At 30.3% G+C, this 26,504-nt stretch overlaps 1 protein-coding gene across 2 annotated transcripts in view; it reads left to right on the forward strand.

The window, feature by feature from the left end:
• The first annotated feature begins 411 nt into the window (after positions 1-411).
• Positions 412-26,504, forward strand: part of LOC107445008 (very long chain fatty acid elongase AAEL008004-like) — a 55,261-nt gene continuing 29,168 nt past the window's right edge. The window contains exons 1-2 of one of the 2 annotated variants that reach the window (XM_043042237.2): positions 412-635; positions 24,363-24,483. In XM_043042237.2, coding sequence (XP_042898171.1) covers positions 24,417-24,483 — 67 coding nt within the window. In that variant the 5' untranslated portion in view covers positions 412-635; positions 24,363-24,416. Of the gene's footprint in view, positions 636-17,271; positions 17,555-24,362; positions 24,484-26,504 lie in introns of those variants that run through there. The other variant, XM_043042239.2, reaches the window with a different exon arrangement.

Here is a 26,504-nt window from a genome sequence, read left to right on the forward strand (position 1 = left end):
TAACATTGTCCAACGGAGTTGCAATCCAGAAAATTCTTGCGAATTTGGCCATAAAAAATAATTGTTATGAATTACAAGAATTAATATTAGTAAATTATAATTCGTGATGTTTTATATTTAAACATCAAATGTCTTAAGTCAAACCTGTCACGCCGCACACTAATTTAACTACTTTTATTTTCTACGCTTCCACAGAAACACGGTTGCAGCTAAATTAGAAATTATTCCAACTCTATATATTTACGGGTAAAACCAAACCAAACTTCCGAATTAAATATTACCGCCAAATAAAAGAGCCCTCCTTATTACTTGCTCTCTTGTGTAACTTGAGGTCAGCTTGATAAACGAGCCAATAGCGCTCCGTTCCGCAAATCTCCGCCAAGAAAAGGGAGTAAAAAAAGAACATCTGTCACCGAATTTAATGGTTCCAAGATCAGAGACGAAACGGAACGGAGTGGAAAAGAAAGAGTAAATTTTCACGGCCGCTTGTGGTTTGGCGAATTCCTGAACTAAAGCGCCACTTAATTGTTAAGTTTCGGTTTTTGTTTTTGTTCTTTATCACCACCACAATCAGGAGGGGTAGATACATTTAATTGTTTGATTGGTGATCGGAGAAGCATATTAGGAGATAGGAGGTAAGTTGTGATTTTTATTATCGCTAAGATTTTAGAAGAAATTATGATTATGTTTGATGACATTTTATTTTAGTGCTAAAAATATTTCTTTCATTAAAATAGTTATTTAAAATTTCACAATATTTCGTGATTAAATTTGATGAAATTTTATTTTAATGCTTAAAATATTTCTTTCATTAAAATAGTAACTGTTGTTAAAATTTCACAATATTTTGTGATTATGTTTGATGAAATTTTATTTAAATGCTTAAAATATTTCTTTCATTAAAATCGTAACTGTTGTTAAAATTTCACAATATTTTGTGATTAAATTTAATGACATTTTATTTTAATGCTAAAAATATTTCTTTCATTAAAATAGTAACTGTTGTTAAAATTTCACAATATTTTGTGATGAAATTTTATTTTAATACTGAAAATATTTCTTTCATTAAAATAGTAACTGTTGTTAAAATTTCACAATATTTTGTGATTATGTGTGATGAAATTTTATTTTAATGCTTAAAATATTTCTTTCATTAAAATAGTAACTCTCATTGAAATTTCACAATATTTTGTGATTAAGTTTTATTTTAATGCTTAAAATATTTCTTACTTAGTATAAAAATCTAACGATGATGTCGTAGTTTCCCATTGCTGCCAATAAATCTTTATTGTCTTTTATACTAGTGATTTAATATTTAATATTTGCCACAAGTTTAATAGCCTCATCAAGGGAGTCGACGATTCAAGTGATATTTTATACATATCTTAGAATTACTTATGTGTAGTTGTGGGTAAAATCATTTTAAAATAAAATTTATTAAATCCGGAATCAGATATTCAAACATTAACCTTGTGACCACTGGAAAAAATTTTCTTAAAAAAAGATTTTGTGTCCTTTTTTTAGAATTATTTTCTCTTGACAAATATTTATTACTAGAGTATTTTTTAATGTATACATTTTTTATTCACAATTTTTGCTTAAAAAATATATTTTAAACTAATTGTTAAAAATTTCATGCCAAAATTTTTTGTTAGAATCGATTTATTCATTTTAGTTCGATTCTTTATATTAAACTGATTCAAAAAGCTTTGCAGGAAAAATGGTATACTATATATAATACTAATCTAGACTATTTTTCACTGTTAGTCACTGTTTAGTTTAAGTTTGTCACTGTTTAGTTAGTTTAAATTCTAGCTGTTCATTGTCCTAAATTTAGTTACCCGTACCTAAATCATATATAAATTTTAGATTTTTTAATATTTGTTTTAAAAAAAAGAAATTTTTTTTTAAATAAATAAAAAAAATTTAAAATATTTTAAAAAATATTTTATTTTAATAAATTTTCTTCTCTTTTTATTAATCTGTATTACTTTTCCATGTCTTTTCTCTTTTTGTATAAATGTTAAAATAAAGAAACAAATAAAAACTGTTAGCAAAATTATTTCCTTATTAGTTTTTGTTTTGGTATCATATCATTAATCAAGTCAGTAAATAATGGGTTGTGAATAGAATGTCGACATTAAGAACTACTGTAAATATTTGTATATATGCTTTAAATTAGCCACGGTTTAAAGTGTTTTTTCGAGGAAACAAAAGCTTCCACTTAGTTAAAAGCAATATTCTTTTCTTTTTGCATTTATTTCTTTTTTGAAAATTTATTACATTTCGAAATTGTATTTTTTTAATTATATTTATAATAATTCGTTCGATTAATTATGTTTCGAAAATTGAACAAAAATTTCAGGTATTATGTGAAATAGTAAGTGGTTTTCAAAGAAAATATGGAAACTGCTGAGTATTACAAAAATAACAATTCTGCAAAAATAATTTTTTAATTTTAAATTATAAAATGTTCTTCCTCATATAGATATAAGTTATGAAATTTTTTCACTGCTTGTTATTCTCCATTCGTTATGAAATGGCTCTTTTATAGCCAATTGTGATATTACAAAATAGCGGGAAATAAAAATATTTTTGTAACAGGAGCAGAGGGTTTTACTTTGATAACCGAAGAATAAAAAGTTGCACTTTCGTTGTTGCCATGAGTATGAGAAGCCTCTTTTCTTTTGGAAACCAAGCACCAAACAGTTAAAAAATACTTAAAAATATTTCTTAAATGCGTGTGATTTTTTCTTTCGTTATTAAATTTTTTAATAAATTTCAAATATAAAAATTAACTTTTCTTAATAATTTTATTTTAATTCTGTATAGGGAAAAATAATTTTTCATTAAAAACTAAAATATTCTTTTTGTATTACAATTTATACAAATATTTAAAGGATTTTCTTATTTTATTTTAAAATCGTTTGCTAGATCGCACAATACCTGAAATTTTAGACCAATTTATTCTTTTCATCAAAATTTTTCAATTGCTCGAAATCAATCTTTTTTTAAAAAAAATTTTCTACCCGTGCCTAAACACATGAAAGCTTATTTAATACATATAGTTTCATAAAAAATTATTAAATAATTGTTGGAAAGTGACCACATGTTTTCAAAAGCGACGACTGTTAAAAAATGCTACAACTGACCACTGGTCAATAGCAAAATGTGATAATTTTGCCCTATAGTATCAAGTATTTATTTTTCAGGTCTTTTATTATTAGTGTGTTGATAGTGTTCATAGTGTGTTGAATGTTGATAGAACTCAATTCGAAATTAGTATAAAATATTAATTAAGAATAAATTTGGTTGTAAAATTTTGCTTTCTTTGTTAAAAAAAATTGTTTTAAATTTTTTTTGTTAGAACTCTTTATCTACCAATATTCTTAACTTGTAAATCAACCATTGAAATACCAATAATTTCATTTTGAAAATAGATTTAATTTTTAACTCGTCTAAGATTTTTAACTCATAACTTGATTGTTCATTGTTAGCATTTTGTTGTTCGGTAATTTTACTCAGAAACTAGTTCACCAGAAACTGCTTTTTAATAGAATATAGAAGAAAGTAAAACATTCTAAATATTGATTTCATACCCAAACATTATTGACAAGTGCAATGACGAATTATCTCGTCATTGCAATGTTTAGACATGAAAAGGGAGTTAAATCGTCAGCGGTCAACGATGTTTAACATTTATGTTGGATACATTATGTATCCCTTTTAATGTTACTCTCTTTGTTTACCAATCATCGCGTTTACTACTCAATATTTTTTTAATTTTATTTCTTGAAGACGAACAGATTATATCAAAAAGGAAGGAGTGCAATTGAAAGATTTCAAAATGTTTTATTTTATAAAAATAGACGTGGTTGCTCACATTTATTTCCCGATTATATTGGGATAAGCTTAAACCTAATCATTTTGCTCGGTTAATATTGCAACTTCTTCAAAAAATATTTTTGAATTCCCTTTTTTTTTACTATTATAGAAACTGTTACAAAATTTTTTTTCGTAACAGATAATTTTGTAACAGTGCAAAAAGTTAATTTCCAATAATGTTTTACGTTTCATTTTTAATTGCACATGTAGTGTAGATACAGCTTTACATACAGCTTTACATAAAGCTTATTATAAAAGTAAATATAACTTGTTAACTGTTTAAAAAGCTATAGAGCTGTTATTAAGCTAGAAACCGTTTTAAATATCTTAATAATAGAAATGTTGTGCATCTGCTTATAGNAGAGTTCAAAACTTATCGTCTAAGGAGAGTTTTTAACAAATTCGTTGTAAATGAAGTTAAAACGTATCAACATAAAGGAAAATGCAAGAAAAAGGGTTAATAATAAAAGAATATTCGTCTCATTAGCTTCTTTTTTTTAAAAATTATTATAGTGAATTTTTTATAAAATTAATAATAATGATAATTTATTTAAATCATTGAAATTAATATCGATATTAAAAATAAAATTAAGTTAAAAATAACTTTTTTTATTTTCACCGGGAAAAATATATTATCAAGGTTAGGATATTGATGATTTGAAAATTTTAACAAAATGCCCTTAAAAAAATGCATCTAAATTCCACAAAAAAAAAACTTAAAATAAGATAATGCACTCAAAAATTTTCGAAAACATGTTTTATATTAACTTTAAAAAAAATCATAAATCGAAACTTGTATTTATAAATACAGTAAAAATAAGGAATTAATTTAAATTAATGTTAATTAATACCTAAAAATAATTAAGAATTAATGAATTTTCAATTTTAGTCTTCAAGTTGCATTACCTGATCAAATGTTTTTTGATAATCTTAAAATTGAAAGATCACGCTATAGTTAGAAAACAAATTCCTATATCTTGAAAAATTATTTTCAAAATCAACATTCTTAGTGACAGGATATTTCAAATTTCAAATTTAAATGCGAAATTCCTACTATTTTGTAAAGAAAAAAAAAATTTTTGATTGCAAAATTATCTTAAAATGAAAAATATTATTCGAAATCCATAAGAAATTGTTAAAAAATTAAAAAAAAGAATAAGACTAATGCCCTATGGCAGTGTTTCCCAAACTTATGAATTTTGTGGACCCTTTCTAAATTTTTCGTCAAACTGTGTATCCCTAATAAAAAAATAAATGTATTTTTTACTATAAAAATGCATAAGAGTTAAAAATCACAACTGGCTGTTGACACCACTAATTATTAACTCTTAACTCTGCAAAATATTGCCAATACAAAAATACGTAATCATAAATTTTCATGGCTAGTTTTGTTTTTAAATAAATTTTTTTGAAATGTTCATATGTTGCAAGATATTTCGCATAAGAAAGCGAACCCCCGCTAAACTGTTCCCGTACCCTTGGGGGTACGCGTACTACACTTTGGGAAACACTGCCCTATGGAGTAAAAAAAAACTAAAAAGGCAAAAAATGCATTTATCATTAACATTCCAGCCCTATTTATAAATAAATGTAATACAAATTATAATAAATGTGATACAAATTTTATTAAAAATAAAATAAATGTTAATAAATGCAATACAAATTAAATAATGTATGTAATATAAATTATATTTGAATTACCCTAAATAAATGTAAAAAACACCCTAAAATAAATGTATTACAAATTATATTCGAACTTTAACTTGATTCAGACATTTTCTATAATCACACTTACAGACAACGCCGCAAAGGTGGTATTTATATTCCATTGCCTTTAAAAAATAAAATTTCCTCATTGATTTAAAAATGATAATAATGATTCTAATGATAATAATGATAAAACATAACAATCATTAAAATTAACATTGTTTTCCTCGAAATTAACATTGCTTAATAATAAAATGCATCAATCCTGTAATTAACATTCATTTTAAAAATTAAATTTAGATATAATAACAACTTTTTATTTCTGCAGTGGAAAACACATTACGACTAAATAAATGTAATAGAAACCACACCTGCACTTGAATTTGATTTAAACATTCCATTAACATATTTACACACAATGTCGCCAATATGGTATATAATTCTATTGGCATCAAAAACGAAAATTTCCTCATAAATTTCACAAAATATCCGTCAATTATTTCCGAAATAATGTTTCTCTAATATTCACATCCGTCATTATCTCAAGTAATCATTATTTAATATCCCAAACAGTTAATTTGTTTCGAAATACCTGAACTTGAAGATTGTAATCTTAAAAACACGCAACTATTTAGCCTGAAGTCTGAAGTGTCCTACAATCACGTGACGCAATTGTCTGAATACCGAAATATTGCACAAACTCAACCTTTTTAACCAAAAAGCGTCACAAAGAGTCTTTTATCAAACTTTCATACTGTGTTATTTTTTATATATAACCAAAGGCACCTAAACCCTAAAAAAAAATTAGGTTGTCACGTGGTGATAAATAACCCGCAAGTTTAACCCGGAGGTAGTTGACCTTTCAGAAACGGCAAAATTTGAAACAAAAAAAAATGAAGGCCAAGGCTACTTCTTGATATCGCCAACCTTGATTAAGAAACACGTCGATCTGACATGAGAGTTATTGATTTTATATTCGATATCAGGTAAAGAATTAGAACTGGAATAGAATATTTATGACGTTAAAATTTATTCATTAAGTTTTCGTTTTGCATTTTTAAATTTAGAATATTAACTGTTATTAATTCATCAGGCGTTAGGGAACTTATTTCAAAAACGTCATCTAAAAAAAAAAAGAAGAATAGATTCATAACTTAATTTACTATGGGAATGTATCTAGGGAAATTTAGTCATTCACTTCTGTCGTTTTATATTAACAATGCGTCCCGTGGCCTCTCAAAATTGTTACAGTAATAGTCTTATCAGTATATACATATCAGTGTAAATGATATAGTAATAGTCTTATCAGTATATACATATCAGTATATATGCTATAGTAGTAGTCTTATCAGTATATATGTTATAATAATAGTCTTATCAGTATATACATATCAGTATATATGTTATAGTAATAGTCTTATCAGTATATACATATCAGTATATATATTATAGTAATATTCTTATCAGTATATACATATCAGTATGCACGTTATAGTAATAACTTATCAAAACAGTGGAAATTCACCTTGTTCAGCAACCACTTAAATGTTATTAATTTTTATTCTCCGAGAATTATAATATCGGCAGTAGGCAAAACAATTTCCAAATTTTTTAAATGCACCATTTTTCTGTTATCATGCATTATAAGTAATAAGTTAGTTATAAGTAGTAAGGATAATCAACTCCGACCCCGCGCAATTCGCATCTTTCTTAAGATAAATGCAATTCACGTAGCTGATACTCATTGATTTAATTTTAAGTACGGATTAATTATTTTTATCAAAATTTTTATCAAAATTTTTATCACGGTATATATTTATCGGTAGATCATTTTTATCACGGTATGCATTTTTATCACGGCATATTTAAAATCATTTTGATCATCATTACATATAATGATTAATTATTTTATCATCATTTTTATCAATCATTTTTAATCATTATATATAATGATTAATTATTTTTATCATCATTTTTATCAATCATTTTTATAGATAGTTCTTTCTTTTGAAGTGGTGGTTAAAATCATTTTAAATTAAAATTATAAATCTAGGAATAAAATAAAAAAAAAGCCAAGTTTTGTTATCTCTTAAAATATTAAAATAATATCTTCCAAAAATATTGGCAGCTCTGGTACACTAACTCAGTTATTCTCGTCAAAATTTCCCGGAAAACACAAATGATTCTAATAAAACTGATATGAAATTAACTACTAGCTTCAAAATAAATTTCTGGGTAAAAAAAAAAAGAGTCCTATATCTCGAAACTCCTGTAACCCTTAAACACTACCCTAGGGTACCGCGGAACACTTTTTAGGAACCCTTAATCCAGAATAAAATCATTGTTGATATTTGCCTTCATTTCTTTTTATCGTTTGTTTATTTATTCGTTTTCAGAAAGTGTTCGGCATCAACCTTTTCATTTAACCTTTGAACCTTTCTTAAAAATAAAAACAGTTTTTCAATTGGATAAGAATAAAAATAAAAACATCATTACAGAAAAAGTAAACAAACAAATTAGTTTGTATATTTATCTCTATTATTTTCTGCGTAACATTTATGAGGAGGTCGTCTGCAACCTTCCGTCACACCTATTCAACTTATTTTATTTACCAAAGTGTTAAACTTTCTCACTACTCTTTTTTGATTTCTGAGTTATGAGTGACATATTTGACATTTCATGACATGATCTAATCATCCATTTAATTCATCGTGGCATAGAACAAGGCAGTAGAATTTTTGATTTAATTAATTTCACTCTTTGATGAGTTTAAAATAAGGAATTTATTTGTTTATTTTCAAATAATATGATGTGTGTGTAGTTCTTTTTCAACAATAGTTCTTATTAGTTTTTTTTTTTTAATTTTTGTTTTATTTCATTGTTATTCATGTCTTCGTTTTTAGGAATTAGGATTGGTTACTTTCTTTATTTTGACTTTCTTTTAACTTCTTTTGATGCATGCAAGAACGCTACAGGCGACTAAAAACTCAATTCATTTTTTGTTTATTTAGTTATTCAATCCCAAATACCGCCATAAAGAACATAGTAAATTATTCATATTTAAAACGAAATATTTTATTTGCATTTACATCCAATAAAAAACTAAAAAAAAAAATGATTGAGAAAAAAAGATGGTAATTTTTATCTCTTTTAATATATTTTTGCTCTTTAATAATGATTAATATTTTACATATTTTCGTTGCCTATGGGAAACTTGTGCACGTAGTCGTCGACATTTAAAAATTTTATTTATAAGAATTTAATAGAATTTTATTTATTTACACGTTGGCATTCTTCCAACGATTTTTTTAATGAAAATAATTATATGACGCTGAAATAGTAATACTGACAGCAAAGTAATGCTATTATATTCGATATCCATACCAGCCAACTTGTAAGGTAGCTAAAAATTTTACAAAGTGGTAGTTAAACAAGAATTAAAGTAGGAATTATTAAAACAAAATTAAACTACTTAAATATTTAAGAGCTAAAATACTAACCAATAGATCTTATGTACATATTTTTTAATTATTGACTTGTCGTGGTAGGTTGAAATCTGTAATTGAAAAGTTTAGTGGAAGAACCAGGTAAGTGACATTTTTAGAGAGGCTTTAAACAGGGTAATAAAAAAAGGGGTGTCCGAACTATTTTATTATCGATCTGTTCGATGGTGGGACTAATAATTCCTTACCTCGCTTCATTTACCACTGCTGTATTGAAAATAAAAATCATGCAAGCTTACTCAAAACTAATATGGATTTAAAGTGAAAACAAAGACAGTTCTGTTACATTAAACATACTTATTTTATTAAATGTAGTAAATGGTACTATCTTTATTTTTGCTAAATGATACGACCACTTTATGCAATTTTCTCTTAAAAATTCACTTACCTGGTTCTTCCACTACGCAATTTTTAACTTCAGCTATTATTCTTTTTAATATAAACAAAAATTTTAGTGTTTATATAATTTTTTGATTAGGACAGTCGGAGAAAAATAATTGGTGGCTTTTACTTTAATACAAACATATTTAATCTGGATTGCTTCGAAATATGCTGCATTTTTTTTAAGCGGTAGATAAAATAACTATAACTTTAACGGCTCTCAAAACAAATTGACTATGAAAAGTTTTGAAAACCAATTTATTTCTTTTTACCCTGATTGTACAAGCACATTGTTCCTATCCCCCGGCAAAGAGAAAAGAAAAAAGTTTTATAAAATATTTTTTCTCATGCATTTTAGAATTTTTTTTCTCCTTATTTAATAATGTGTGAATATGTTGTATGCCGTTAGTGAAGGGTAGCCAAGTCCCATGATTTACAAGATCTTAACCAGACTAAACAAAAAGAGAATACGTGAAATAATCCTACCAGCTATGAAAAATGAACGCATGATTCGTGTTTAAGAGTTCTTAGTGGTGTTTGGGGACAATCAGCGTTACGCTTTGTTGGTCTTCAGTAAACAAACCATTAACGGGACAAAATTCTTCTCTAATATATATTGGATAATTTGGTGAAATGTTGGCGGCCTAATTCAAGAGCTTTTTAATCATCTTCAGAGCACGGCCATATCTCTTCCCTTTTCTGGGAAAATTTCTTCTATTGGTAGTTAAATTTATCTTTTAATAGATTTTTCTTTGTTTTGTTAAATTTGATTTAAAGTTATTTTCCACAGCACTATATGTAACTGATTCGAAAATTTACACTCTGTTCCAGATTTCTCGTGGTGTAGTTCATAAAATGTTGGAAAATGTGTTAAAAATTCTGAGAGCTTTTATTTTTAATTGTATCCCTCACTATAAAATATTTTACTAGAAGCCCTAAAAACTTGCTAAAAACTACCAGGTACATTTTGCGCAAGTTCAGTTTTCATTTGATTTGGACTACTGAGTTATACGGAATGCTCACGCCATTTTAATATAGGTGGTGAATGGGCGAGCCCGTGTATTAATGATATAATATTGGTTTATTATTATTATGATATTAGCCTATTATTATAATATTGGCATACTATTATTAGATATTATCTATGTTGCAAGCAAATTAAATCGAAATTAAAAAGTAATGTTAGGGTAATTTCTTCCAGTAGTCGACTGAATTCCCAATCTTCTACAGCAGAGGTCGCCAAAGTGGTCTATATAGACCCCCAGGGGTCTATTTAACAAAAGCAGGGGACGATCTGAGCCAGAGGGTCGAATGGGGGGTCGATCCGAATCGAAAGGGTCGATTGGGGGTCGAATAAAAAACAGTTCTTAATACGCAAATCACACATACCTAATTGAGTATGTAAAATTTGTGAATTTTTTTATAATTGACTTAATATCAGTTTCTTTATAGAACATAAATTAATAAACGTATATTTATTTTATTTGGGTGAAACAAGTATTTACGTACCAGCGCGCAGTGACACGAACTCTGCACTTCCGGTTTATAAGTCATATGCATATGTGCGCTTGTCCGAAGTTTCAGCTATATTTGCAAACTGTGAACAGTGTTGAATATTTGTAGTGCCATTATTAAAACTTTAGGATAATTAGTTATTGTTTCGATAAAACCGTTCGTTTAGTTTAGATATCAATTTTAATTATCAATACATGTAAAAAAAAAAGGTAAACATTAGTAATATGGATTAGTGCAGACCGCGACAAAACTATACCACATTTTGTATTTTTTTACGAAAATTGCAAAATTTTTGAAAATATTATTATTTTAATCTGATGTGTGTCTTTAACTTTAACGTAAATTCAATATGAACTAAGTACAGAAATAAATTAAATGTGGAGTTTCGAGGGGATTTAACATTAAAATTGACCAATTTTGATCCCAATATATCAAACCTTGTAAAACATACCAGGCACACCCATCTCATTGATTAAGAAGCAATAAATCTGTAGCTACTTTACTTATTTTCTCATAAAACTATTGTTACACAATGTACTATTACTTTAATAAATGATTAAAATCATAAAATAAATGTGCAAGCACAGTATCTAATAGAGTTTTATTTTAATTAACAAAAAATTACTTTTATGGTGGTCGATGNTTGAGTTTCAAGTTTTGTTTTAAAAGTGACCAAAAATCTTTTTAAAATGATTTTCTTGTGAGATTTATATACGTGAAACGACAAGTGGAAAAATTTAGGAAATTGCTTGGGTGGCATGTTGAGATGTAATTTATGTTGCAGCTTTTATTTTCCATTTATATTTTAGTGTTATGGCATTTGCAACTTGTTTAGACTGTTGAAATTATTTTAAAATCTATGAAGTTTTTAATATTATACTATCCCATTTATGGACATAATTATACACATGCATTAATACTCTGTCTATTCATACTATGTGAAGCAAAATTTATATTAAAGCCTTGATAATGTCTGATGTTAAGTCTTATTTTATTAAAGAACATGAGAACAAGTTTGATTGTATCTTTATCGTTGGGGGCATAATGGTTACTGAGTCAGTCCAAAGTAATAAAGTTTTTTTTTACTAAATGCAAATAATGTTTTATCTTGTAAGAGTGGTTTAAATACATGTCATTGATTAAAACCAGTTGAAAAACTGGATATTTTGATGGAACAGGAAAAAAAATCTTTTGCCCTAACTGCAATGATGTATTAACATTTTTTATACAAAATTTGAATTGCATTTAGTGAAGAAAACTCTCTTTTATATATAAATACTTCCTTATAAGTTGCTGAATTTTTGCACGAAAGCTGATAAAACATAAAAGCATTAGAAAATAAAATCTGTAATATATTATTTTGAAGAAAAAAAAAAGCAAAGTATATTAAATTTACCAGAGGAATGATAGTTAAATTATTAAACAAAAATTAATTGTCCTCAATATTGCAATACAAAATTTTCATTATCCGTGGGTATTCATTATAGAAGTTCAAGTGCAAATCCATTCACAAATTCTGTGCCTAGCTTAAGAGTTTTAATTTCAACAACTAGCTTGATACTTTAATCGAAGAGAACTTTTATCGTGAACTTACAAAACATGTTTGAATTCTAGAATTTTCGAATTCCAGTTTTTTGAATTCTTGAAATTTTTCTTTAACTTTTATCGTGAATTCAAGAAAACTTTAATCTATTTCCAATACAGTTTCAGAGTTTTCTATTCACCTCAGTTACAAGTCCTGTTAAATTATGAATCTATATATAGAATGACTATGTTTGAATGTCATTGACAGAAACTGATAGAAGAAACGGTATGTTTGTGATATCCAGGATATACCGCAGGGCTCGAAAAACAGCCCTTCCGCCCGTCCTCGGCGGTCAAAAATTTCTCGAATCCAGCGTCCTTGCGGACGGCCATTTTCCCGTTAATGCTTGTGATACATTTTCAATTTCTGTTATCTTACAAGAGTCTAGCGCCTCACTTCTAAAATGACCCTCTAATCTCGAAATGCAGCAACATACTGCGCATGGTGGAATCGATGTTTTCACTGTCTGGGAGTACTGCAGCGGTTCAGCGATGAACTTACAAAAAAACACATTACTTCCTGGCCTTAAACAAGAGGCGTTAAACACATTTATGAACATCTACCTAAATGGAAAACCTCTTTCTGATTTCTGTGCAAAAACCTCTGTAAATCATTGGCATGATTGTGGAACTGGCAAACGTCATATTTGATTCATTTAAAAAACGCAGTACCATCGGATAAATTGACATGATAATTGACAGATAACTTAACATTTGTTATTTAAATTATTTCATACTAGGTTTTACTATTAGTAACCTAGTATTTCTTTTATTACTGTATAATGTAATCCTAGTAACTACTAATTCATTGTGCAATTTATATAAATGAATAAGAGAAAACTATATTTTTATTTATTTAGAAGCGACGGGTACATTGTTGGACAACCCGTCCTCGGGGACGGGTAAAATTTCTGAGTTTTTTCGAGCCCTGCTATTAAATGTTTTGAAAACCATATTTTTTTATGCCCTGATTGTACAAGAACATGGTTCCTATCTCCCGGCAAAGAGAAAAGAAAAAAATTTTATGAAGTGCTTTTTCTCATGCATTTTAGAAATTTTGTTTTCCTCCCTATTTAATAATGTGTGAATATATTGTATGCCGTTAGTGAAGGGTAGCCAAGTCTCATGATTTACAAGATCTTAACCAGAATAAACAAAAAGAGAATACATGAAATAATCCTACCAGCTGTGAGAAATGAACGCATGATGCGTGTTTAAGAATTCTTAGTGGTGTTTGGGGACATCGGCGTTACGCTTTGTTGGTCTTCAGTAAACAAACCATTAACGGGACAAAATTCTTCTCAAATATATTGAATAATTTGGTGAAATGTTGGCGGCCTAATTCAAACGCTTTTTAATCATCTTCAGGACCGCCATATCTTCTCCCTTTTCGGGGAAAATTTCTTCTATTGCACAGTGGGCCAGCATCCATGGTTGTATTTCGATAAAATTTGGGGTTTTTTTATATGCAGGTAAATTGAATTCATAGTTGAAATTTTGAAATACACTAAAAATACCCCAAAAAACAATACGGCGAGCAAAAATAAGAAAAATAATATAGTAAGATTAAATAATTAAATATAGCAATGAAAATATAATAATTTTCGTAATTTTATATTAAAAATGAAATGCAAATTATATTTCCGAAGTAATATTACAAAATAACACGAATTAATTACAAAATAACGCGAAAACATGAAAAAAAAACATAATTTTTGTTTTTCGGTATATTTACTTCACCTTTGCAATACAGGCAAAATGGGGCAGGTTTTTTCGAAAGAAGAAACATCAAAGAAGACAACAACAAAAAAGTTTAGCTAATTACCTCGTGGAACTTTTTGGAACTAAGTATCGAAAGTCATTGAAACATTGTAAAATGTCAAATGATAAGATATAAACTATAAGTTTGTCAAGAGTATTAACTAATCCAACAAATTGAAAATTTTTACTACAATTCAACACTAATTACTCTGATAAAAATGTAACAGTAAGGTGAAATTTCTACATATATTTTTGAAAAAAAAATTTAAAAGTTACATTTAAAAAAAAATTAAACATATTTTTCATTGCATTGTACTCTTGTCGGTCCAAAAAGTAAATTATAATGTTTGGAATGATTATGAATACTTAATTTGGGCTGTATTAAAACTGCCTACGCATATTTTAGTTGAAAATTTAATTTTTGACTTTTGGCCAAAGATCATGGTCTTCTGGCCCACAGTGTACTGGTAGCTAAGTTTATGTTCCAAGTATTATTCTTTGTTTTGTAAATTTGATTTAAAGTTATTTTCCACCGAACTACGTGTAAATCGTTTGAAAGTTTGCATCAAACACCACTCTGTTCCAGCTCTCTCATGGTTTATAAAATGTTAGAAAATGGGTTGAAAATTCTGAGAGCTTTTATTTTAGTTGTATACCTCACTATGAAATATTTTGCTCGAAGCATAGTTCTTGTAACTTGTAATAAATACCTGTTGCATTTTGCGTAAGTTCAGTTTTCATTTGAGTTAGACTATTGGGTTATCCGGAATACTCACACCGCTTCAACACGTTGAATGCCATGGCGGTCACCGGTGACCGGCACTGAGTTTGTTCGTAGCGCCACGGGGGTCACCGGTGACCGGCGAAGCCAAGATTATTAAATATGAGATATGATATTACTGAGATTAGTAACTGACTTCTTAGGATTTATGGATCTGCTCATAAGGGCAGTATCATCTGCGTAGAAGGCTAAGGTGATGCTTCTCATATTATTAAAATTTGGAAAGACAGCTGAATTAATTAGGTGGAGCAAGAGCACAGGGCCGAGGATTGATCCTTGCGGAACTCCCGCTCTAATGTATCTAGTGGTAGAAACGGCTGTATTTATCTTTATATGAAAAGTTAATTACTCGTATTAATAACTCGCAACTCGGCAGATAATTACTCGTATTAATTAGTAGTACTAGATCTTTGGAGATATTGAAATTTATTAGCTTGTTTTGAAATTTATTGAGATCCTGATGCCAGGCGCGGTCAAAGCACTTTTGTTACAGGTATTCCGTGTTAAAACTTTTAAAAAGTTTGCAAAATTAACTGGAACTCTGCAAAATTTAATTTATGATTCTCTAACGTTTTTTAAAAAATATTATGTCGAATCCTGAGCAGTTGGCATCTCTGGCTAAGTTTTTGTTTTGCTGTATTATTCCCTGTTCCATAAATTTGGTTTAAAGTTATTTTTCACACCACCACCTGTAAATGGTTCGAAAATTCATATGAACCGTCACTTTGTTCCACCTGTCTTGCGGTGAGGTTTTCAAAATGTTCGCAAAATTACAAAAAAATCCTGAAAGCTTTGGATTTTTAATTATCTACCACATTGCAAAACGTAGTTGCTATTAGCCCTGTATATTCATCCTCCTTACCCTCTTTATCTCTCATAATTTTTAATTCGAATCATATGAAGGCATGGCTGAAAGCCCTTATATAACAAGACGGAAAAGTGCAAAAACTGGTACGAAAGACACTTTATTCTAGCATTTTTTTTTGAGAAAAATAAAATATATGAAACTATCAAGATTTCTTTTATAATTTTAGCATATGTATAAAACTGCTTCTTTTCCATGATAAACTTCGACCGATCATCAGCTATGCAGCCCCTGCATGGAACACAACCACTGCTTCTCGAAAGAAGAAACTTAGAGAGTACTCAAAATAAATTTCTCAGATACATCACTGGAGCTCCCAGATCCATGAGAATGAAAGATCTAAGAATGGATTTAAAAATAAATAAAATAGATGAACACATAGCTGAACTATGTGCAAATTTCTTCAGAGATGCACTCTCTTGTCATACGTGCAACTACTTTAAAAACTTTGATTTTGAGCTCATCAAAGACAACATAAAATATCAGCCTTTTTCCTATCCGATGGGGTATTGTCCCGTAAATTTTCTAAATACTTGTATATATTTTTGCGCATTTATTATCATGTATTTTTCCTATTTTTCTGAGGCTATGTGGCTACTGTGCACCTAAGAAGCTCGGGGGTAATACCTCGGGGGGAGGCGAGGCAATCTGCCACAAAAACCTCTTCTCTCTCTTAAATTTGTTTGTTTAATCTCGCTATTTTATTTTAATTTTCTCTCAGTAAATGTTACTGAACTCCAGCTTTCACCATTCAATTGCGCTTCGGCGATTTATTATACATTCCCACTCAGATGAATTAGTAAGAGCCCCTCGCGGGGCTGATGATAAGATAACTACAACATATGAGTATGAGTCCATGTTAAAGTACATATTGTTGAATAGTTTGAAGGGGAAAAAAGTAAACTGCTTTTGAAAACTAGCTATAACTGAAATGGTTTTATTACCAGCCTTTCCTCGTTTCCGTCTCGCTTTCACCCCTGAAGGAGCAGATAGCCCTCTGGGCTAGGTACTCAGAATACAAAGATTAAATAGGTAAATCGATATTAAAACAATGATAAACAGTGAAAAAAAATTGAAAAATGTAATAAGATGGTGTCAAAAATTGATTATGGTAAAAAAAACCTATAAGTTGATACTAAACCGATTGATATCTAAAGATCCCAAAGACAAAGATTCAAAAGACAGATATAGAGAGATTCCATTCGTAGATAAATTACTGGCTTTTATTCCGGTTGTGACTGTTAACTTGGTCTAAAAGATACACTTGAACCAATTTTTAGATGTTCTTTAAACCAGTGACGTGTGACCGATGGCCCAGTAAATCTTTCGGAATAGATGATTTTCTCTGACAAAAAACGAGTCGCAAAACAACCTTTTGTCTTCAATAGTCACGGAGTCTCATAAACGACGAAATAGGTAAACAAGCTAGATGCATGGCGATAATTCGGGCCACTAATTGCCTTCTCTACATTGTTCTTACGTGTGTGTGGAAAAATTCACTCTTTTGCCGGAACTAAGAGTTTAGAATGAAGAAAATGTCCGAACCGAACATTTGACCTGACGCTTTTAGAGGTATTTATAACCACTTAAGACTTTCTGCTCTAACAGTTAGAAAATTTCCACAAAAGCAATAATTTTCTTAGTAATGGAATTAATTATGGAAACAAATGATTTTGAGTTACTGAATTAGTAATTGTTTTTGTGTTACTAAGTTGTTATATTAGTTTAGTTTGATAATACTGTGAAAAAAAATTATTTTTTGCTGTTGAATGAGCGGAATTTTAACGGGTTTTGGATATTTTCACATCTCTGATTTTAAATTTGTAATTAGTTTTTCTGTCCAAACTACTGTGCTTTAAATGACGTATTTAGTATATTTTTGTCTATGTACGTGTTATTTACGCGTTTAAAATGTTATATGAAAAAACGAGTTTCGCATGAATGTAGCGACAAACTTCTAGGGCTGTTAAGGCGCATCCTTAGGATTAAAATCGCATAGGAACCTAGACTCAGAAATGTCGTCTTACGCCGCTTGGGGTATATCTCTTATTATTAACTTTTTCTTCATGTGCTTCTGACTAGGTCATTATAGAGGAAGCGCCCCTATCTGCGCACGTGGGCATATCTGCTTATGGGTCCCTGCGCAACTTTATCTTGATGATGTGCCCTTGCTCTCTTAGAAATTTGTCGCAACATATGTTATGCATAAATTTTTTTCATAGCGTTCCGTTTTTCATAACGGGTTAACGTTATATATATTCACTTCTAACATATAAAACGTTTTTAAACCTGTACATTTCAACAAAAAATAAACTAAAAATGTCATTTTCAAAAAAAATTAAAACTAAGTTCAGATTTGAAATCTCTATACCCGAATTATGCAAGAACAAGTTTTTGTATAAATGCAACGACACCACAGCTATAGGTTATTGCCAATCAGGTATTGGCTAGATATTACTTTTATTATATGTTTTCTGATTCTTTTTAGAAGTTGGGGGGGAGGNGGGGGGGGGGGAATTTAATTCAAAGCTAACAAAATATTAAATTTTTAGATTTAACCTTAATTTTAAAACAACACCGAAAACAGTATTAGAGCGATCTATTATTAATTAAATTGTTAATATACCGTGTTAGGTTACAACAGGGGTTGCCAAACTTTTTTGACCATCGACCCCTACATAATTTTTCGAAATCTCCATCGACCCCCATAAAAGTAATTTTCTGTTAATTAAAATAAAATTCTATTAGATACTGTGTTTGTACATTTATTTTATGATTTTGAACATTTATTAAAGTAATAGTACATAGTGTAACAATAGTTTTATGAAAAATATATTAATGTTGAAATATAAATACCTTAATATTTATGAAATAATAAGTAATTATAAATAAGTAGAAGTAATAAGTAAAGTAACTACGGATTTATTGCCTCTTAATCAATGACATGGGTGTGCCTGGTGTTTTTTTTTTATTATTTTTTTTGCAAGGTTCGTTATATTGGGCTCAAAATTTGTCAATGCTAATCTTAAATCCCCTCGAAACTCCACATTTAATTTATTTCTGTTCTTAGTTAAGATTGAATTTACGTGACTGAAACCGGCTTCAACCATATAGGAACTTGGAAATGCTACCATAAATGGCTGAGCTATTTCGTAAAGTTTTACATATGTTTGCATTATATTTATATTTGTCCAAAATTTGCTTATTGTTAAATTTTTAAAAAGCGTCTTCGCTTCAAATCCCCATAATAATTCAGCAAGCTCATCTTGCAGGTTGATGTCCACGTTTTCAATTTGAGCAGAAAATGGCACAATAACTCAATCAGGGATGTCAATGTTTTCCAAATCAACAAAACGCAGTTTAAAATCGTCGCTCAATTTTTGAAGATTACCTGTATATATTTCCAAGTCTTCTTTTACTTCTAATTGTCACATATCTGCAAAATACTGATAATCCTTCGATCAATCGACCCCCATTCGACCCCCTGGCTCAGATCGACCCCCGCTTATGTTAAATAGACCCCTGGGGGTCTATATAGACCACTTTGGCGACCTCTGGGTTACAATATCACGTCTTATATGAAAATATGTGGTCCCGCAGTGGACTGATCGTTAAGACACGGTTCTCAGCAGATCACCGAAGTCAAGCATCACTGACTGCGGTCAGTGTGCGGGTGGGTGACCACTTGGATCAGTCTGTGTAGGGACCGAGGGTGTGCGGTATTGGTCCTCGTTAAACTGTTCTACCGTAAAGTGCTCGACTTCGCGTGCAGGTCGTCGGGCTACCGAAGCGGGGGTGTCATCCCCTCCGCAGAGGATCCAAATTGTGATGGCATGTCTTCGGATCATCCTCAGGGATGATTCCCAGACCGTCGCCAATAGCCCATTGTGCAGCTCTGGTGCGACGTAAATGAACAAATCAATCAATCAATAAAAATATGTGAAAAATATCGTAGTTTTCCAATCACTATTTTATTTTTAACGAGTCGTTGCGACCATTGCATCATTCAGAAATGATGCGGTTGTGCAACGTGCAGAGGTAATTTGCTCCGAACAGCGGATAAATATTTTCCAGTGGTAGTCTCTAAATTTTATTTATAGGGATTTTACACATTACTATTTCTAAATGATTCAAAGACTTATGACTAATTAAGGTTGTTTTCCACAGTAAGTATATATGCAGGAAAATTCCAGCTTCTAAACTACTTATCAATAAAGTGGTACATTAAATTAGGAAATATCTTCTAGTAATAACTTAAATTTACTACCACTACGAAAACTTTTTAAAGACCGCGGGAACCCTGCTATTTTAAAAGTAATTGTGCGAAATTTATATTTAAGAATTGAATCTGTAGTGGTGGACAAGTGAATAAAGCAAACCAATCATATTCATAAATTAAAAAAATCTTTAGACATGTATTTGCTACCACTTTCTCAGTTTTACTAGATTTTATATTAAATGGCTCTTTCGTAAATTGGTTTACATTCATAGTGGTCAAATCAGACTACCTATATGTTACCGTGTGGAGGTTTTCAGTTATAGGAGGTGTTGTATCTCAGTTTTAATATAAGCTCAGATTAAGTTTTATATCAGCTCCCAGTAAACCTCTTGCTCATAGAAAGTCGCACAAACCCGAGAGAAATATACCACATTAAATCAAACAGAAATAATTTAATGTTCCTTGGGCGGCCCAGTACCATTTGATCCATGGACAGGTACCGGTCCGCGGCCCTGGGGTTGGGGATCACTGCTTTAACGCTTTACTTTTAACTATTACGGAATTTCCGTATTCCAAGAAAATATATTTTCTAGTTGTAACTAAGTATTTTGATCAATGTTTTAATAAATTAGATTTAAAAGAATTTTTTTTGGTCAACAGTACATCTAAATTATATAAACTAATATTTAAAAGGTCAGATGGACAAATACTCATAGTTAGAAGCTCTTAAAAACGATTTAAAAACATTCTATTTCTATCAAAATTTATTCTTTAATAAACTGTATCAAAATTTATTCAGTTTCAATTTGTATCAAAATTACCGTGTGGAGGCTTTCAGTCACAGGAGGCGTTGGTTTTAACCAGGTTTCAATTTTTATTTTTATTTTTAAAGTGAGCAAAATAATGTGTCTGAGTCGCAGAATCAGGTCATGAATGGTTCTACGTGATAATTCATTAATGAATCAAATTCACGATGTTTGAAGCTTAACTATCTTTTTTGTGTGTGTGTGAAAAGAAACAATGTGTTATTTTTTTTACACTCGATTTCACACAAAAAAGCAGATGATAAGTGGTTCTTTTCATGACTGAGTGATATGAATGAATGAGCATTCAAAAGAGTTAACCTTAACCTTAACTTACGACGTGAATGGTGTCAAGATGAGGTCAACTTACATTAGGCTACTTAAGATGTTTGTAAATGAATATGAGGAAGACATTCTAACAAAAATGTATTAAATCATTACTTTTCCTGCCAACATCACGTTTCCTTTTCTCTTCCGGATATTGAAGTTATTTTTTTTTTATTTCTTAGGGTTTTGATTAATGGCAACATTTAGCAGTCAATATTTTTCCTAGTCGTGATGAAATTACGATTAAATAGATGGAAAAAAAAGCAGAAATTTGTTTAAGTTTCATTAGCATCTAAAACACCATCGTTAAACTGTAACATCGCTTAAGTTCAAATAATTGAAATGCATGCAATGGTTTGCCAACAGCAGTTGGAATAACATAAATAAATAATATTTCCCAGGGGGCGTAGCGTTTTTAAAAAGTGATTAAAGGTGCTTGTTTTTGATTTACCTTTTTTAAAAGGCATTAAAGATACTTTTTTTTGTATTCGGGATTTGTAAAAAGTGCTTAATTTTCTATCTTTTTCAAGAGATTTTTTCTTTGCCGTAGCCATTGTTGTTCTAGGCTACGAAAAAGCATGATTTTCATAATTTTTCTCTGCAATATCTACAAAAACTAGATCATGATTTTGTGAAGTTCTTGAATTTTATTGATTTATATTTATAAATAAAGAACTTAGAAAAAAAAATTATTACTGCACAGATCCAAATTATGATTTTTTTTGTGGAAATGATTAAAAATATTTTTTGAGTGCTTAAAAGTACTTAAAAGGTGCTTATTACTTGTTAAAAAATCTGGCTACGAACCCTGTTTTCTTATTATGCAGAGCTCTCAAAGTTCCGTGAAAAAATATTTAAATGGTTGCTAACTAGTTATCAGCGTCAAAATATGATCAATTTAATNCGAGATTACGATATATGTTCTCAAAACTCTGATTCTGATTCTACAGCTCACCAATTAAGGCCATTTCAACATCACGAAACGAACATCGTCTTCCACAGCGCGAGTCGACATCGGAACGTAAGAGAAGAGTCTTATATCGCTATATCGTTTTCTTATATCCTTGCGTGTCTTATATCGCTGTATCGTTTCGGGCTCGTTGTCTTTACTCGACGGCTTAAATCAGATTTCTGATGTATCGCCTTGAATGAAAGTCGCTGTATCGTCTTGCCGATATATGCGTTAAATCGATTTGTCTCGATACATCGATTTATTGCCCAGTCCTACTCACGAGACGTAATATTGTATTAAATGTATCGGGATTTTAAAAATCTCATGGAAATTATCGGTTATAATTACCAAAAAGAAAAAAAAAACGATTGAAAAAGCTATTGGATTTATAACGTAATCGGCAAAAATAATAACGAGTTAAAATGTGATTACTCAAATTCGAAAATCGCGTATTGTAATATCATATTAAAGATATAATAGCCAACTTCTACGGTCGCTGAAGAAGGTTTTATTAAGTGATAGTAAAACAACAATAAAAGTTGTAAGTATTTTTAAAATCTCAACTATTTAAACACTGAAATGCTACATAAGTTCTAAAATAGATCATAATTAAATATTTTCTAACTACTGACTTGAAGTGGTAGTTTAAAATTTCTTTAAAAAATTCAAATTGAAGATTTAATGCGTCAAAACGCGATAACCACTAAGAGAATGTTTTCTCAGCGGCTGTACAAGTGGGCAGCATTGTAAAGATATTGTAGTTTCTTAAAAATCCTGCGGATATCCAAAGTAATTTCTGCGGAAAATGTGATCGAAATACAACATAGATTTACAATAGAATGTGTGAAAATTGAGCCCGTCAAAAAGTGATAAGTTTCGAAATTTTTTTATGTTGTGTTTAGAAACTTTTGCGGGCCGTTAGCTGTGCTCCCCTTTTTAGATAATATTCAACAAGTGTATCAGACTTCTATGCATACAATAAGTTTCCAAGAACAGTGGATAGAGCGCTCGCCACCCAATGAGTTGAACCGGGTTCGAATCCCAGCGATGGCTGGTTGATACGAATTCTGCACCCGGCTGGCACCGACAGTATTAAAGTAAAATATCCTTGGTGGTAGACGGATCATGGTTAAGATTCCCCTAGCCATCAGGCTAACAGAGGGAGGTTTTCGCCGTTTTTCTCTCAGTATAAACGCAAATGTGGGGTCAGTTCCATCCAAAAGTTCTCCACGTAAGCAAATTTCTCCTAATACTTGATCGAAGAGCTCTCTCCTGGATTAGATTCAAAATTACAAGCTACGGAGTTGAGCATTGATAGTCGCAAACTCAGAATCGGGCCGGCTGCTCTACCACTGTTATAAAGTAAAATAAAATAAATTTCCAAACTTGTGAGTGATAATGAAAAAATTTTTTGATCAATTTGTGAAAACAGGGGGTGTTTTTTTAAGCATAAATTTTTCTAATAGTTTAAAGTTTTGGCGAACCTTTAGGAATCAAGTATTATATTTATTCCTTTCTTTTCCACCTATAAAAAAATTAATTTAAAAACCATATGCTACATATAATTTTGTTTACAAAAGTAGTTTTAATTGCTAGTAATCCCGGTTTCACGTTAGCTTGATTACTGTACTCAATAAAATTTTTCTCATCGCCGAACCACATTCACTAACAGCTTTTATCAATTGATGCTTGCAATCATAATTTCTGAAAGATGCACGATATTTTTCAAAAGCCAATGCTATCTTGATTACCGTAATCAATAACAGTAATTTTTTTTCAAGGAATATTTTATTTTGATTACTATAATCAATTGTAATTTGATCAGTTCTGGACCATAATCACTATCAGCTTTTATCAGTTAAAGTTTGCATTTATATATTTTTTTTAAAATTTCACGATTTTTTTTCCTAATCAACGTTACCTTGATTACTGTAATCAATTACATTTTGCTCAGCACTCGACCATAATCACTAACAATTTTTTTCGGTAGATGTTTGAATTTATAATTTCCGAAAATGTATTGATTTTTTTTCCATATGTCTTCTTCTTTGTTTATTTATTCCTTAACTTTGATTTCAGATAAATTTTTACCAGAAAAGAGGGACTTAATTCCTTCGATTCGAAGAATTCACAATGGAATATGTTGCACAAGGCTTCCGAACACCTTTTGAGTTTTACACATGGATGATGTCAAAAAGTGGTAAGCATTACTACTCATTTTTGTTAAACAATTGGATACCTGAAAGTGACATCATCATTGCATTTGTCGATTCAGGGGCCAATGAGGTTCGACCCACATGTGTGACGTCACTCACAGGTATCCATCAATTAAACCTGATTTAAATCACATGGTTAGGCATAGTTAGACATTTCCTCTCTAGTTGCAAGTACCCAATTGCTTTAAGGATTATTTTATTATGCTATGGTTATTATGGTTTGACCGATGAAACTTGCTAATTGAGACTTATCTATTGGTAGATGATAAGTATAAATTAGAAGATTAGTCTAGTCCCGCAGCGGACTGGTCGTTAAGACACGGTTCCCAGCAGATCACCGAAGTCAAGCATCACTGGCTGCAGTCAGTGTGCAGGTGGGTGACCACTTGGATTTGTCAGCGTAGGGACCGAGGGTGTGCGGTATTGGTCCTCGTTAAACTGTGCTACTGTAAAGTGCTCGACTTCGCGTGCAGGTCGTTAGGCTTCCGAAGCGGGGGTGCCATTCCCTCTACAGAGGATCAAAATTGTGATGGCATGTCTTAGGATCATCCTCAGAGATGTTTCCCAGACCGTCCCCAATAGCCCATTATGCAGCTCTAATGCGACGTAAATGAACTACAACTACAACAAGAAGAAGATTAGTTTAAATTTCTGTTATACTAATTCGATGGCTTTTAAATTTGTCACCTTCTTTTAAAAATTCTTCCAGACCGTAATAGTACTGAATATCAGAGTTCTGTAATTAAAATAGAATTTTTAGACAAGATTATGCCTTACGCAAGGTTTACTATAAAAAATTTACGTTAATTAAAACCTTTAAAAATTTCGAAACCTTAATGAAACATGCGTAACTATTTTTTAAATTTTCCTCAGTTGTTGCCACCCTGACAAAATAAAATTTTCGATCACTATAAACAATTGTTATGGTATGGTTATGGTTATAAATTCAGAAAACTATTTCACCCTTATGTTCTTTATGTGACTCAGCCTTTCATCCTTTCGATAAGTGAGTACCAAGCATGCTTGGGAACTAAACACTGGAGGTTTCGCGTTTGGCTGACCAATTTACCGGAACATCTGCTCCTGCACCCCAGAGCCCAAGGTCAAGAAAATTGAGATGGGCACAGTAGGCCTCGGCCCTCTATGGGCTGTCGCGCCACTGAGTTTAGTTTAGTTTTAAAATGAACACTCGGGCAACCGTAACGACTGCTAACCAAAATGATCTCAACCCACTGCATAATTACAAACACAATGAATGGGATAAGGGCCGCTGCACGGCCCAGGCACCTAGATGTTATAACAAACTAGGACTAATTGCACGCTACACATATAGGTTAAATTTGCAAGACATAAGGGCAATAATTAACTCTTTATTATACATGACTTTTTAATGTTTCGCCTTAAATTATAATAGGTCATGATGCGAAACAGTGTTTTTTGTTTTCTTCCGTTTATTGGTTTGACTTTACGGTTCAATTAAGCTATAATCGATGAAGAAATCGGTAGACAATTGATATACTATCTTTGTAAACCGAAAAAACTTGGTAAACTGCGTGTATTAAATTGTTTTTATTCCTTCACAAATACTTTTGAAGGATTTGTCATGCTTCCTTGCTTTTTATCAAATTGGTAGCATATGCGAAATGCATTTAACTTTCAAAGTGCCGACAAGCAATAAATATTTTTAATGTGGTCAATGATTTTTATTGTGAAAGTTCTAAAATTAGGTTAATTTGTCGACAAATTTCGATTACTTACTAACTATTAGAGCAGTAACGCTTTAGAGCACGATATATAAACTTAATTGTAAAACTTAAACGATTTTTAATGGAGTTTATGAGTTAGGAGTAAAAGTTTGAGAAATCAAAAGGACTAATTCAATGTAACAGATATTAAGAGAAATCTTGTTGAAAAATGTCTTTAAAAATGTATTCTTTTTATTTAATATTTATAATTAAAATGATGTAAAATAGTTAAATTGCAAGATATTGCTATGTATTTTAAA

The sequence above is a fragment of the Parasteatoda tepidariorum genome, chromosome 9, assembly GCF_043381705.1.
Source record: "Parasteatoda tepidariorum isolate YZ-2023 chromosome 9, CAS_Ptep_4.0, whole genome shotgun sequence".
NCBI classification, from domain to species: Eukaryota; Metazoa; Arthropoda; class Arachnida; order Araneae; family Theridiidae; genus Parasteatoda; species Parasteatoda tepidariorum.